Genomic DNA, 15,194 nt, shown 5'->3' with positions numbered 1-15,194 from the left:
AAACAACCTCTCTTAAACACCATCATTACTTTCAGCTCATGTGTTCAATATGCATTTAGTTTAATCATTTTATTCGTCCGTTGTTGTTTTTCCGTTGTTTTTTTCTATTTATGTACCCGTATTCTCTCTCTCTCTCTCTCTCTCTCTCTCTCTCTCTCTCTCTCTCTCTCTCTCTCTCTCTTTCCCTCTCTCTCCCTCTCCCTCTCTCTCTCCTTTCAGATCCGTCGACAGATGATTGATGGCAAACCAGGGCAGAGGAAAATCAAGACGCTCATTAAGTCAGTTGATGAGGCAAGTCATCAATATGAGACTCAATCATGATCCACAGTAGCACCTTCCTGAATGGTGTCGTAATGAACCTGAATGACTCAGTATGTTTAGGATATGTTGTTTCCCTCCAATTATGGGAAGAGAGATGTGCTGAGGATGTGACCGCCTTGCATATTTCTCTTTGTGATTGTCAACAGAGGTACATTGACGAGGCCATGCGTACGTACACATGGACGCCTGTGGACGGCACAGATTACAGGTCTGTTTGAATTTAGAAATGCATCGACTTGAAACTGTGAGTGACGTACCCTTGATTCGTCCAGTTTGAGTCACAAGTCTTAGATTTATGGTTGACAGCTGGTTCCTCTTCACCCAGCAGTCTTTGCTAACTGTAGCTGCCACTACCACGCTCCGGGAATGGACTAAACACATCAATGCATAAAGGCAACTGGCTCATTTGCCTTCTGTATTTGCACGAAATAATTCATCTGAATCACACATATTAAAAAACAGTACTTTTGCTCTCTCATAAAAAAAAACCTTCCACTTTACTCTAAGCACCAATTAATTGCATAGTTTATTCATCTCAAAACTTGGTTGAACATTTGAGGTTGCGTCGTAATGACATTTCCTCCAGGCAACACTTTGCAAATTACAGTTTATGATATTCAATAGTCCCACAAATGCCTGATGTGTGTTTTTTATTACATCTGCTGGCAGCGGGCCCGGTCCTGGCTGAGTTCATATGAGGCTTTCTCTGCACAATTTTATTTATTGCAACTCAAAGAGAAACTCCAGTGTATTTAACAATCCTCAAGTGTTGCTGTTGTGGCCTGCAACTGTCAAATCTAACTCTAACCAGACATTTAAAGCTCTTCTCTGTCAAGCGTCCTACATTTTAGCATTTATGGACTTTATTTACTCATAAAACTGGCATTCGATGTTTCTTTAAATCTAAATGTGCCTTATCTACTTTAGTCTACTGGCTCAGACTGATCCTGTTACTGCCACAGTCTGATGTTCTATCTGTTCCAATTAATCCTCTTACTTGGTTATATTTTAGCTTTGTATGCCACCACAGATTAAGAGATGGGACATGTATTTCTTTTTCTCCCTTTGATTTATGGTTTTGGTAAATTAGTAAAAATGTGCAGACATAAAGCATATGTAGGTCAAACTAACAGGCCAAAACAATGACATATTTCAAAGTGAAACAATTTTTTTTTCTTTTGTTTGAACCCCCTTGAAGTTTCACCGGATTTAAACAGAAACACAATAACTATGTGGCCCAAATATCAAGCATGTTTGATAATTCAGCGCTCTCGTTCCGAACGCAGTTGCTTTGCTCGGAAACTGTCGGACACCGGCCTTCTCACAGCGGGGTGGCATCTGAAATGTGCAGATGTGTATTCCGAAAGTTTGATTTATGGGAATCGGCTTAAAATCCTCTGAATTGGAAACTACTTTAGTAGTGGCTTCATACGAGTGGGTGTAACTATAAGTATAACTCAAAAAGACTTCACCCACATGCTATTAAATGAAACTGTCATTCTATCCATAACTAATAGCCCATACACAGGTCTTAAATGGAGCATGTATCATTTGTAGTGTCGCCTGTTACCAAAGTTTTGGTAGGTTTGTTTCTATAATGTCATAGTTTCTGCCGAGCTTTAACAAAGCTGGTTAATTAATTTACTTCCACACAAAACATTTGGGAAGCCTGAATAGTTTAAATCCACATTTGCGTTTCAGCAGTCTTCCTCTTCGCAGCATTTCGCTGGTACATAGCTGTGTTTTTACTGCCACCTGACAATCAGTGGAGGAGTATGAAACAAAAACAAACCAGGGATCATAAAAATGTTTTCCTCCATTGTGCTGTTCGAGGTCAAAAACTCCACAGAGATGTTAGGATTAAGCCCTCACTGTCTAATGCCATCACATTAAAGACGGGACCTTGAAAGTAGTTGGTGAGTGAGTACGACTGTGTGTTTGTTTGTTGGAGAGTTCATGTGTACATTCATAACGTGCTCCTGATTTTCTCTGTCTGCCTCGTTACCTCAGTCTAGGGTTGGTACTGCCCACATATAGCGAGAACCACATCAAGGCCAACCTTAGTGACCAGATCCTTCAGGTGCAGTGTAAGTACCCGGGAATACCGAGCACCCTTCACTCTCTGTCTCTCTCTTCTCTTTCTCTCTCTCTCTCTCTCTCTCTCTCTCTCTCCACTCTTTCCTCCTCTCTCTCTCTCTCCCAAATATGACCTTATTCTCTTATCCAGTCCTTTGTCCTGGGTCTCAGACATCATCATAGGCAGAGTCCGAGCGGAGTCGCTGCCCCGCTGCCGCGCTCCCCCTGTCCATCTTCTTGCCCCTCTCTGCGCTCTATGATAGGCAGGATCATTCCCGAGTCCCCCGACTCCTCTACTGCCCCCTGTTCCCTCCTGTCTTCATGCTGTGCTGTAAAACGGTGATGTTTTTTCTTCACACTGGCTGAAGAAAAAAATAACTTAACTGACAGAAAGGTGAAAGCTGTGGTTTTACTGTATTACTCAGGTGAAAATAATGGTGACTTTCGTGCTATTATTTTTTTTGCCAAATGCTCTCGCCTCTTCTCCACCAAGTAATGATTCTGAAGCATCTTTGTTCAAAGTAATTGATGTTCTGAAAAACTGTGAAAACACGCATGCTTTTCACTCCTTATGATGAGTTTTATTATTTGGGGAATTTTCCTTCTGTTATGTGTGTAATTTGTTTTCTAATTTTATTTATGTATTTGTTAGATTGTGTGAGATGTTTCTCAGCTTTGGAATCATTCAGTGTATATAAACTCCCACACGGCCCGGGACAAGGGTTTGTCTAATGTGGGAGTTTGGGTTTCTGTGGGTCTGAATGGGGACACTTGTTGTCTCTCTCATTCTTTCTTTGTCCAGACCCTGTTACTCCCCTTTTTCCTCTTTCGTTTGATTCTTTTTTGTTTGCCCATGGTTATCTCTCACAATTACTGGGTTGGTTTTTCCTTTTTTCCTTTCCTGATTTTCCCTTTTTTCCTTTCTTTCTTCCGTTGGTTTTTACGTTTCCTCGTTTGCTCTTGCAAATAAGATGTTTGCTCTTCATTTATTTTTCTCTCTTGTCTTGTTTGACTTAAATTTGTTTCTTTATTTCAAGAAAACAATATTTTTATTCAAGCAGTAATTGAATAAAATATTGTCTGTGATCCCCCCCTTCCCACCCGACCCCCTGTTTCTTTTCTTGCTCTCTCCTTCTCTGATGGATCCACACAGTGCCAAACACCAAGGGCAAGTATACTCCATATTGGTCCACGTTCCTTCCTTTACTTCCTACTCCCTACCGCTGCCTCCTTCCCACACCTTTCGTCCTCAACCTCTTCCTGCTGCCCCCCTCCTCCTCCTTCCCTCACCTGTCCCAGCCTGCTTGCCTCTGTTCCTGCCCGTCTTGCCTTCAGGACTTCCTCTTTTTCCTCCTCCTCTTCCTCCTTTTATCCCTACTTCTTCTCTTCACCTTCTTGCTGCAGCTCAGATCCCACATCTCTCACGATGGCTCCTCTGGTCCCCAGCCTCACCCTCCTCCCCACGTACCCGCTGCTCCAGAAGCAAAAACAAACAGCTACTGCACCCAAGGAAGACAAATATTCATGTTCTCTGTTAAAACTTGTCTTTTGTCCCTCCTCCTAATCCTTTTCCTTCTGTGGATAGCTCCAAATGGGTTGTGTCTGCTTCCTTTCTCTCTCCCTCTCTGCCTCATTCTTTCACTTTTTTCATTTTCTTTGACCATATTTCTCTTCCTCGTCATCTTTCTCTTTCATCTTTTTTTTTTTTCTCTCTCTCTCTCTCTCTCTCTCTCTCTCTCTCTCTCTCTCTCCCTCTCTCTCTTTCTCTTACTTTCTATTGTTTTTCTTACAGTGTCATTAGTTAGGCGTTGACAGATCTTTAATTAGATTTTTTGTTTTAAAGCTCCCTCTTATTAGATCGATTGCTCGATCAATTTACAATAAATAAGATATGACTTAGTGTTTTCTGTTATGTAGGTAGGCAAAAACACTATGCTGACATATTAAATATGCACTACGATAATGTATCAGAACATGCATTGAATGTAAGTACTGCTATTTATTAAAAGTAGAATAAATAGGGATCTCTTGCAGTCATTATATTTTTACAGAGCTATCCTTAAATCTCCACATAAACAAAGTTATCTCATGTATGTTAGCCGCTGTAGTATCTCGTCTGTGCTGTAGCTGGAGATGTTGCAGCCTGCAGACTGACCCTTCAGGGCCGAGCTGCGTCCTGCCCTCCCAGGTCCTCCCATGTTGTCCGGTGTCAGGGTGCCGCTCGGCGCAGCGTCTGACTCCTGTGTCGTCCCTGTGTACTCCCTGTCTCCATCAGCTTGTCTCCCTCCCTCCTCACCCCTCAGACTGCCGGGGCCACGGCCCAACACTTCCTCAGTAAACCTGACCCTGGATGTGCACGGCATTGTGGGCGGAAAACTACCTGGGCACTCTATTTTAGCTCTCAAATTGCATTCCCGTGCTGTACACAGTTACAGGTCTTTACATAATGAGAAAATAACAGCTTGGATTCATCGCAGACTCAGATGTCGAGACTTTAATGATGGTTGATATTGTTTGGTTTTGTCTGTGATAGATGAAATGAAGTTGCCCTTTGACATGCCCTTCACAATGCAATGCATTTCCTATGATTATGTGTCTCTCGGAGGCCTCCACTCTGCCAGTCTGAGGGGTGACCACTTCCATCAGGACCTTCACCCACCTCCCCCGCAATAGTTGGCCATGTTGATGCCTGCCTGATCTAAAAAGCACTCATTGTGGATAATCCGTCTGAGAACTTGCTTCCTGATTCATCACGACTTGCAAGTCAGTTCTCAGACCTCCAAAATATGTGAGATTGAAACCAAATGAATCAGAAAATGTTTGATGACAAAGTGATAAAGATAAAGGAAAAAAAAAAAGTGTGAGTGCTTCTGAAACTAAATCAGTCGTCCATTTAGAGTCGGGTTCTATTTTTGGCACCATATTGGCTAACGCTAGTGTTCCCATGATACCTCAGTGTTGCTATGGTAAACTCCCTTCTGCGTCCCTGCACCTCTGAAGAACAGCTGCTGTTTACCCACAACGCCCCACCGCCCTGCCCACCGCTCTTCCCGGATAATTTTCCCCTTTCTGTTGCAGATTTTGAATCACTGCTGCCAAACAGTTTTGAGTCTGAAGGACATGTATTCATTGCTCCCAGGTAGCACCGTGTGTGAATGCTTGGTGTCGTTGACGGTCATCAGTGTTTGGGCTCGTCTTTTGATGCACTATATTCTTATTTGTTGTTGTTTTGGCTCCACGTTCAGCCTTTTTTAAGAAAAAATTCTTATCTGTTTTCTTGACTATCTTGTGATGGGTTGCAGTCTGTGGAAGTGGTTGTGTTTTATTCATTCATCGTTCATTATTTTCAGTGGCATGTTAACTCATTGCAACAAATTTGAGGAAAATATCAAATTCATTATAACTTTATTATATGATTATACTTTTGCATTTACTCATTCTCTTCCCTAAATTAACCCACTTACAAAAAAACTATTGAAGCCACATTACATTTTCGTTGCATGCCGCTACTGTGGGGTTGTATGTTTGTATTGCAGAAATACATTTAGGGTTTATCGGTTAGATTGTATGAAGGTTAAAAGTAAAATGGATTTTAAACAACAAACGCTACTATATGTGTGAAAAAAAAGATCCTCTTTCCATGTGCTGTTTTGTTATCAAACTCTCATGGCCTCCAGCTGCAACCTGACTTCTGAAACACACAAATAAAAATCCCTCCTGCATGCTGCAGTCAAATCCGCATTTTGTTTTAATCGACAGCATTTTGGAATTTAAGCTTCAAGTAATGCATGCTGCACATGATGCATCTCCTCTGTGTGCTGCATGTCCCTCTATAAAGGCAGAGTCTAAATATTGTACACACCTGTTTGTTTCTTAGTTAAAATGCCTCGTCTGATCCTCAGGGAATACTGCAATGATCTGGAACTGTCCAACAACAACACCGAGTTCCTGCTCAACTTCATTGCTCTCATGGAGAAGGTGACACCAGACTCCAAACAATGTGAGTTTCATATATTTCCACTTACACTCATTTTAAATGAGTTAATTCAAGATTTTGATTTTAATTGTTATGTGTGATATTATATAGTGTTCTTATTATCAAAAAATTCCCAAGGAATCCATTGAAGAGACCAAAAGCAACTCATTTATACTACTAGTAATTAGTATCTATGTTGACAAATCTAAAGAAACATTGTTATCTAATTAAATGTTGCCACCATCTGTACCAACACAAATATTGCTTAGAGACAGGTTGAGTTTTGTAGATGAAGTTGGCTGGAAATTGCTCTCAAATTTGGGTAAAAAAAAATCATTGACTACATTGAAAAGCATGTTATGTTTGATTTGGATACAAAGAGGACTGAGGGAATTTGTTCAGAGGAGAGAAATCTCATCTGATGCCTTTCTGATCATCTCTGATATCTGATTGCATTTAGGTGACAATTTGCTCCTTCATAACCTGATTCTGGACACTGGCATCATCAGGCAGCTAGTCGAGAAAGTGTGGAAGAATAAAGACTTGAATACGTGAGTATGATTAAAAAAAACTCATTTTTAGATTTGACTTTGAATATGATTTAAAATTGAATTATTCTCTTTTCTTCATCCTGACTTGTAGATATGGCTTTCTGGCTGTGTTTGCTGCATCAGACGGAGGTGTAACAAGAGTGTTCCCGAACAAGTAAGTGCACTTTTCATCATGGCCGTACGGCTGTAGATCTGTTATATTTCTCAATTGATTCTCTTTTAAATGGATTAAGTTGTGAATATTGAAAAAGGAGGCGTGTACATCAAAGAGTTACAGCTTCAGTGTCTGTGCTCTTAAATCTAAGGGCTGCAGAATCCTGGGAGGAGGACCCTGAGCCCTTTAATGCCAGCTATTACCGCCGCAGTCTCGACAACAAGGGCTACATCTTCCGAGCGCCTTATCGAACGGGTGAATGATGCTCCGCTTGGTCTTGGGTTGTATATCTCACGCGGATTCTCATAATGTGTTGTGGCTCTTTGTTTCTAAACTACCTCTGGCTTGTTTCTTTATTTTGTTACCCTCCTGAAGCCCGCGACGAGCTGCTGAACCCAGAGAACGACACCATCGGGATCCTGGTCAGCACAGCTGTGGAGATCACAGTTGGAGGGAAGACCATCAAACCTGCAGGTGCGTTCAGACATGATTTGGAACAAATGTCCAAATGTACTTAATGCACACACAATGGATGTAATAATTTGATTTGGGTGGTTAAAGGTCACACATTTCTGGTGATAACTCTAATTATTAATATGCTAATTATGGCAATTTCATACAAATTAGGTTAAAAGAGGTTAAAATTAAGACATTTTGGGCAGTCATGGATGTAAAGTGCAACATAAATGGTTGGCGGAAGCATACAACTGTAAGACGGTATTCTCGGTTGCATCTGTCTTTTTATTTGCTATCATTTTTCTCTCTTTTCTCTCAGTGGTCGGTGTGAAACTAGACCTTGAAGCCTGGACGGATAAGTTTAAGATTCTTGCAAGCAACCATACAGACAGCCATCAGGGCTCAAATACGGTAATAAGTTAAGAGTAATAAGTCTTTTATATGTACAAGTTTGAGTCTTCAGCAGTATTTCTAGAACGTTCAGCTGCTCACGTACTTGTTTTCTCTGTGACAGTGTGGACCAAACAGGGGCTGTGAAATGGATTGCGAAGCCAACAGTGAGGTAAATATTTCTGCTAATTTCTGATGTGCTTACTGTATTCAGCTCGAGCTACTTCTTCCATATAACAGCCTTTCTTTGCCTCTGTGTGCAGGATCTCCTGTGTTATTTAGTAGATGATGGTGGATTCCTCATCATGTCTAATCAGAAGGACGACTGGAACAAGGTGGAGTTGATTAATACATGTTCACACTTTCCACATGTTCGTGTTTATTGTTACACTCAGCTTAACCAGTGTTTCTTATTCCCCACAGGTGGGCATGTTCTTCAGTGACGTTGATCCCTACTTGATGTACGCACTCTACAATAATTCCTTCTACAACCGCAAGCAGTCATTTGACTACCAGTCTGTGTGTGAACGGATGCCCAACAGTGAAGCTGGAGCTGCACCCAGAGGAGTGTTTGTGGTGAGAGCATAAATTTAACCACCAGAGAGAACAAGATGCAGTGAATTAAAATAGTAGACTAGACGATAATACTTTGAATTAATGGCATACAGTGGGGACTGACTGGTGTTTGACTGTGATATGCATCTAATCCAGTTGATACATTAATGTGCTTAAATTCTTCTCTGTTCATCTGCATCTGCAGCCCACAATTGCAGATTTTGTAAACGTAGCTTGGTGGACATCAGCAGCGACATGGTGAGAGTCCTTACACACAGTACACACAAAATAAAAATGTGCTGGATACCCAATAGAAACAGTACCATATTTACTGCAAAATGCATTGCTGGAAAGTATTACTGAGGCCCAACATCTGTCTCCACAGGTCTTTGTTCCAACAGTTTATGTATGGATTGGCTTATCACAGCTGGTTCGTCACAGGTAGGTCCAAACAAGACAATCAATAAACGCTATCTTGATGTTTCACATGTCTGCGTGTCGAGTTGGAAGTAAAAACTCACAAAAAGAAAAGGAATAATGTTATTTCACAACTTTTTCCGACCACTTAAAGTCAAATTGGAGTTATGAGCCAAGACATTTCACATTCATTGATGGTTAAATGATACATTACTCAATATTTAATTAAAGTACCCAGTTTCCTTGGGAAATTAGTTTGTTTTACTCAGTTACACTCTCCCAGCCTCAGTGAACAAACTGTACATACAGAGAGAGGTTTTTACAATTTTTCCAAGACCAAGTTCCCATTTTTAGAACCAGATCTAATAAATCAACTGAACTGACAAGAATAACTCTTCTGTCTTCGTGCTCTGGTGATGCTGCAGATGAGGTGGATGCAAAAGGATACGACTCCAAAGAGCGGAGTTGTGTAATGATCCAGACCCAGTACTACTTAAGTAACCTCAGCAGCTCCTACAACATACTGCAAGACTGTGGAAACTGCTCCAGGTTTGTACACACAATAAAAAATACACACACACACACACACACACTTAAACAAACATGCACACCCTCACACATACACACCACAAAGGATCACACTGTGGCCAAGGCGCAGTTAGCAAGACGGATTCATCTTTCCGTCGGAGCTAATAAACTCTGCTGATGATTAAACCGCATCAGCGTTAATGAAACGGTCACATCATTGGCTCAATGAGCCTTACAATACAGTCTCATGAATCTCGCTGATCCATTAGCAAATGAGGCTGTGATGTAAGCGAGCAGAGGGGGGTTGTTGACAGCGTTGTCTCTCTCTCTCTCTCTCTCTCTCTCTCTCTCTCTCTCTCTCTCTCTCTCTCTCTCTCTCTCTCGCTCTCTCTGCAGGCTGATTCATGCCAAGAAGATTAACAACACCAACTTGCTGTTTGTGGTGGCAGAGAAGATGCCATGCAACACCTGCGAGATAGATAAGCTGTCCCAGGAGGAGGAAGAGTGTATCCTTTTTCACGTTGTACACCAGCTGGCAGAGATGAACCAGATTGTGTCTCCTTTTTACTACAACTGTAGAAAAAAAAGATGTCACATTTATTTCAAGATTATTTTTAACCTGATGCCATGAATTGTGTTGAGTTATTTAAAATCTGATGGACTGCTTGAGGAATTGGTGTGTGGGCGGATGATGAATCATTGCTTAAGAAAAGAGCCGACATTCAAAGGATATTTCAATTTTCCTTTATTGGGTAAATTTTCAGATAAGGAAGAAAATCCATGTGAAGAACTGACTGTCCCGCGCTATCGGAAAGGACCTTCCACCTGCTTTGACAATAATTTCTCTGTAAGATTTTCAGACATGATATCAATAAGCACATTTATTTTAAGTTTGATTATCGGTTTTCAGTAGAATCTTATTGCGATTATGTGATCTTATTGTTTCATTTCTCGTTATCCAAATGAATGTTTCTGAGCAAGTCGTGATAAGAAACTGAAAGTAAAATGAATGAAGGTTGACTTAAACATATCAAGAACAAAAACCGTGAAACAAAGGTAATGACTTCAATAATAAGGCGTTTTATGTGGTGTTGCTTGATCTATAGCATTAACATACAGGCACATCGCGAGAGAGGACGTACAGATTTTACATTCAAGTTTACGAAAACTGTGTGTTTGAGTTTATCCACTATGGAGTTCTCTCACACATTCAACAATGGAACAAAAGTAGAGCACAATATGTGCACTACCATTTCTTAACATGCTCACTCCAAATTTTATCAATGCTGAAGTTATAATTGGGTGTCAGTAATGACGCAACATGATGATGATAAGTGTCAGATATCTCAATGTACTGCTCTCTGATGAGTGTCTGCTAGAGTAGTGAAGGAGCACACAGCCACCTGAAAGGGCAGCTTGTCATTTTACTGTCTTTGTACAGATTAAACAGTTAACATACAACGTATAATTAGTTGGATGGTGGGCATATTTTGTGACCTTGGGACAGATATCAAGAGTGGTATCACTCTTCTCATCTAACTTTTGGCAAAAAAAAAGCAAATCATTGTGTTTCCACTTGGATGCAGTTAGCAGTTTCTTTCCGAAGAAAAGGTATAAATTGTTTAAATGAGTTGGTAAATTTGATAAGTAATGAAGCGTAAGGGTTTCACACGTTTTCCACTAGCATGCAGTATTAAACACACATGTGATGTACTCGATGTGTACTTACAGTTAGTTTTTCCCTCTGCAGGAGAACACATCAGACTGTGGACGAGGACACTCCTTCCGTCCTTCCCTCTACACCTTACTGCTCATTCAGCTGCTTCTGCTCTATCCAGCCGTCAGCCCCCACGGTCACTCTCCACTACATTAATTCAACTTTCCTCCACTTATCCTCCTTTTAGCCCCCCCCGACCCAAAACCCACCGAACCCCACCTCCCACATCCATGCCCCAGAATTCCCTCATGATATAGTCATAGGTAATAATGGGACTTCCCTTCACCGCAAACTGGAAGCCCTGAGTGCCGCGCTACCCAGCTCGCTTGTGTCGCTTAGTGACAACTGCCAGACGTTTGCGTCTTCAGCCTGTTAACCTTCATCTGCAAGAGGAGGAGGTGGTGCTGGACCACCTTGATCATCAGAGGCAATGTCAGAAAAGAGAAAACAACGTGCACACCCCTTAATGACCACCCCACCACCTCCACCATCTGCAGAAGGGAGGGGAAAGAGGACAGGCCGATGTCCTCGCCGCAGACCTCCCGCCTCATACAGACTGGACAGTTGATGCTGTCTGTCTACCTTTGACCAGACAGATACTGGGACTTCTCCCTCTTCTTCTCTCCTCCATTTCAGAGTCTCACCACTCTGTCATTCGCCTCTGGTAAGAGGCTGTGGACCATTCAGCCAGTTATAGCCACCATAAAAGAAAATAACAGAAAAAAAGAGCTGTCAAGTATACAAAATGTCAAGTATAATCGCTGAAGTGATGAGTATTCCAGACCAACAGTATATGTAGGTTTAATTTGAAGAGGACGTCGTCAGTTGTTTATCTAAAAAGACATTCATTTATGTATGCACTATATCTACTTGCCAAAATGAGATAGACTTTCATGTGGTTTTATTTTGTAAAGCCAAAACATAAGGAGGAAATGGCTTCTGATTTAGATCTAGGATAATCCACGAGAGGACAAGGAGACACTCAGAAACTGAATGCAGATTCATTTTGTGCAGTGCCTAGTTACAGATTGAAGTTTTTAAAAGACATCCACTGGGGATTATGGTAATGACACGATGATAATTGTATTTCTTGAAGTATTTTCCTCATATTTGCAATTTAAGGCTAGTGCTATCTGGCTTATACACTAATGACGGCTGTAAAATATGAATCAGTATTTGGTGACTGCAGATTCTGAGTATTGTTAACGTGTATTATTCTCAATTGACCATTCTGACCTCTGGTTTTGGACTGATGTTTGAAAAAAAAAAGAAATCCCTGTGCTCTCTGACAGGAAAGCTCACCTCTGCCAATCCTCATGAGGCTTCTCCAGTAACCTCTACTAACGCTCCTGATCACAATTTATATATGTGCTTCACTTCTGGTCATACAACAGACTCACCAAGATCTCTGCCTCATGACCGTCTCGTAGTAGTACTGGATGGGCTTTTTCTTTTATTTGGGGGCTTCTATTACCTTTGACTGATGCTGTTCAAACTTCAAAACCATTCGCTGCTGGGGGATTGGGGCTTATCAACATTTCCAACAAAAGTGCAGAAGAGGCAACTAAATATGGTGATCACGTACAGTAGTAGTCTGGTTGTAATTCGTTGCAGTTAATCATTTGATCATTACGATGTTTAGTAGCCGCTCTGTTTCATAGTGCCTTGATGCACTTTGTTTTGGACCACATTGGCTGTATAAGAGTAGAGCTACTGTATAGTACCTTTATAAAGCAGCCACTTATGAGGAGCTTGTGAGACTGAATCTGTCAGCTATAAACAAAAAAGATAGCTTTACACAGAGCCATCGCACTGACCGGCTCCCGCTTAATGTATTTGCCCTTTCGACTGTCGTTGCTCCAGAGCCACCTGACTGCCATCATATAGAGTTACTATACCGTTCCTTTACGAAGCCATGTATAGAGCTATGATACACTATCCGTATACAGCGACTTAACTGGCCATAGAGCATTTTTAGGGCCACCTGACTGCTATAGTTCTGCCTGAATCGTATGTGTTTGGATGTGTTTGGATGTGTGTGTGTGTGTGTGTGCGTGTGTGTGTGTGCGTGTGTGTGTGTTAGTTTGCGTTGAGAACCCTCAAAGGGAATGTCTTTAAAATGAGAAGTGGAGTGTATGAGGGATGACAGTTGTGGTAGCATAGCTGTTTTTCCTGTTCCTGTGTTGCAACAAAACCCAGTGTTGTTGTGGAGGGAAAAAATGATATTTTACTGAAACAAACAGAATCCATCTTTAACCATCAGTCTGCCTAAATGTTATTCTACGAGAGCAGAGGTGTCCAAAAGAATGTGTAGTTCATCCGTGTTTTCTGCTTCAAATGCAACATAGTTAACAAAGCCTCTCTAAATGCCTTAGTGTTACACAGTACGGAGCTCTGATACGTTTCCCTCCCTCATGTTCACTCACGCACACACAAATACATCCTCCAAAATATTCACTCCCCGGGTTTTCTTGGTGTTCTGCAGTAAGTATAGTGAGCTCTAATTTTGTATTTTTGCGTCTTGAAATGGTTCGTTATTGATTGATGCCTGATTGATGTTTTGATTAAATGCTTGAAAGCCAAGTGGGAGTTTTAAATTTCAAAAAGCCTCCGACCTTCAATGTTCACACCCATCCAAACCTTACTGTATAACTCCGGAGGTACGACTCGCGCTACAATTTGAACCTTAACTACTCACTCTGTACAGTTGTTGGTACTTTTTGATGTGACAAACATGCTGGCACAGTAACTGCAGTGCGGCTCCGAACAAATCGGACTCAGAGAAAAACAAAAGACTGTTAGAAAATTGAAGAAATATGGATTTCAAATTTGGCTCCTTTCAGTGTTCCCTCTCTATCATCTGATGCCGGATGCAGTTTTACTTTTCTGGCATGTGTTTGTCTCTGTCCTGTGCCATTTGATTCTGTCTGTATTTCCCCATTTCCACTGTCTGTAAATGAGTGCTACACGTGCCTGTGGAAATGTACCCCCTGCAACTTCCTCTCTTTACCTGGTTCTGTACGCTTACAGTCCTCACACACAAACTAAGTATGTAGGCCTACAGTTGTTTTGCACCGCGACATTATGCACAGCACACCTGTAAGCGAACATGTAATGACACTTATTCATGCCCAGCTGGGGAGATGTCAATCACCAGGCAGAAGTAAGCCAAGGACGTCACTTCCCAGGTGTTTTTTTGGTGAGCGGGTGGGAATGTCAGAGGCAAGCTCAGGGAGTGGGTCTCCACAGAGCAGCACGGTCCCGTCGAACAGCAGGTCATGGAGGAATCATGTTGTGACGTCTGTGTGTGCATCCCGACAGAAAGAAAGTCTTCTGAAGGGGCCACACGTCTGATTTCTGTGGTTTGACAAATTTACTTTTGCCAAAAAAAAGAGAAAATATTGAGAAATGGACCAGCTTGGGGATGATGAGAGGGAGGGGTCAGCTTTAGGACAACACCCCAAAACTAAGTATGGGGTGTTTTTTTAGAAAGCCTCTTGCCCCCTCCCGACCCTCGCTGCATCTGTGTTGGTGCGTCTCTGTGGGAAAGATATGTGCGTATGTGATTCTGTAGTCTGTAGTCTGGTGCTATGTGACCATGTTTGACAAGTGTGTTAAAAATAACAGCAACATTTAGAGAAAAAAAAAGTAAAATCAGTCGAATTTTAAGTGAAGTTATAAAAAAAAAATATATAGGAATACAGCACTGTTGATAAGTTTGAGATCTGAAGTCAAAATGTTTTTAATTCTTTTTTTTCTTGTACGTCTGTGAGTGTGAATGTTTGTGTGCTTGGAAGATTTAGCTCCTTCTTTTCTGGACACTGGTCCATGTCGCTCCATTCTTTTGTACAGATGAAGCTAAAAAAAAAAAAGGAAAAAAAGAAGAGGGCAAAATTTGTAAAATATTGTGTCTGTGACTCCTTGTAAAATATTTTCAAATTGTTTATTACAGAGAATCAGTTATTAAATAATGTTCATATTTTTCACTTCATTTCAGTGTGTGGTGTTTTGTCTTCTCGGGTGGAGATTCATTCATTTTCTGGTTGTGTTGAA

General features: G+C 41.3%; 1 protein-coding gene across 3 annotated transcripts in view; it reads left to right on the top strand.

The window, feature by feature from the left end:
- cacna2d2a (calcium channel, voltage-dependent, alpha 2/delta subunit 2a) overlaps positions 1-15,132 on the top strand; it is a 136,963-nt gene extending 121,831 nt beyond the window's left edge. For 2 of the 3 annotated variants that reach the window (XM_068594217.1, XM_068594215.1), the window contains 20 exons: positions 220-291; positions 468-529; positions 2,332-2,408; positions 3,551-3,565; positions 5,476-5,536; positions 6,300-6,397; positions 6,834-6,924; positions 7,016-7,078; positions 7,230-7,333; positions 7,454-7,552; positions 7,854-7,945; positions 8,049-8,096; positions 8,188-8,259; positions 8,348-8,500; positions 8,685-8,737; positions 8,865-8,920; positions 9,322-9,445; positions 9,821-9,930; positions 10,189-10,271; positions 11,175-15,132. In XM_068594217.1, the coding sequence (XP_068450318.1) occupies positions 220-291; positions 468-529; positions 2,332-2,408; positions 3,551-3,565; positions 5,476-5,536; positions 6,300-6,397; positions 6,834-6,924; positions 7,016-7,078; positions 7,230-7,333; positions 7,454-7,552; positions 7,854-7,945; positions 8,049-8,096; positions 8,188-8,259; positions 8,348-8,500; positions 8,685-8,737; positions 8,865-8,920; positions 9,322-9,445; positions 9,821-9,930; positions 10,189-10,271; positions 11,175-11,297 (1,656 nt within the window). In that variant the 3' untranslated portion in view covers positions 11,298-15,132. The remainder of the gene's footprint in view (positions 1-219; positions 292-467; positions 530-2,331; positions 2,409-3,550; positions 3,566-5,475; positions 5,537-6,299; positions 6,398-6,833; positions 6,925-7,015; positions 7,079-7,229; positions 7,334-7,453; positions 7,553-7,853; positions 7,946-8,048; positions 8,097-8,187; positions 8,260-8,347; positions 8,501-8,684; positions 8,738-8,864; positions 8,921-9,321; positions 9,446-9,820; positions 9,931-10,188; positions 10,272-11,174) is intronic. The other variant, XM_068594216.1, reaches the window with a different exon arrangement.
- The last annotated feature ends 62 nt before the right edge of the window (positions 15,133-15,194 follow it).

This window comes from Clinocottus analis, unplaced genomic scaffold (genome assembly GCF_023055335.1).
Source record: "Clinocottus analis isolate CAN_PGR_092001 unplaced genomic scaffold, fCliAna1.0.p SCAF_3, whole genome shotgun sequence".
Classification (NCBI taxonomy): Eukaryota; Metazoa; Chordata; class Actinopteri; order Perciformes; family Cottidae; genus Clinocottus; species Clinocottus analis.
The sequence above is the reverse complement of the archived record's forward strand: the minus strand, read 5'-3'. Positions and strand labels throughout refer to the sequence as shown.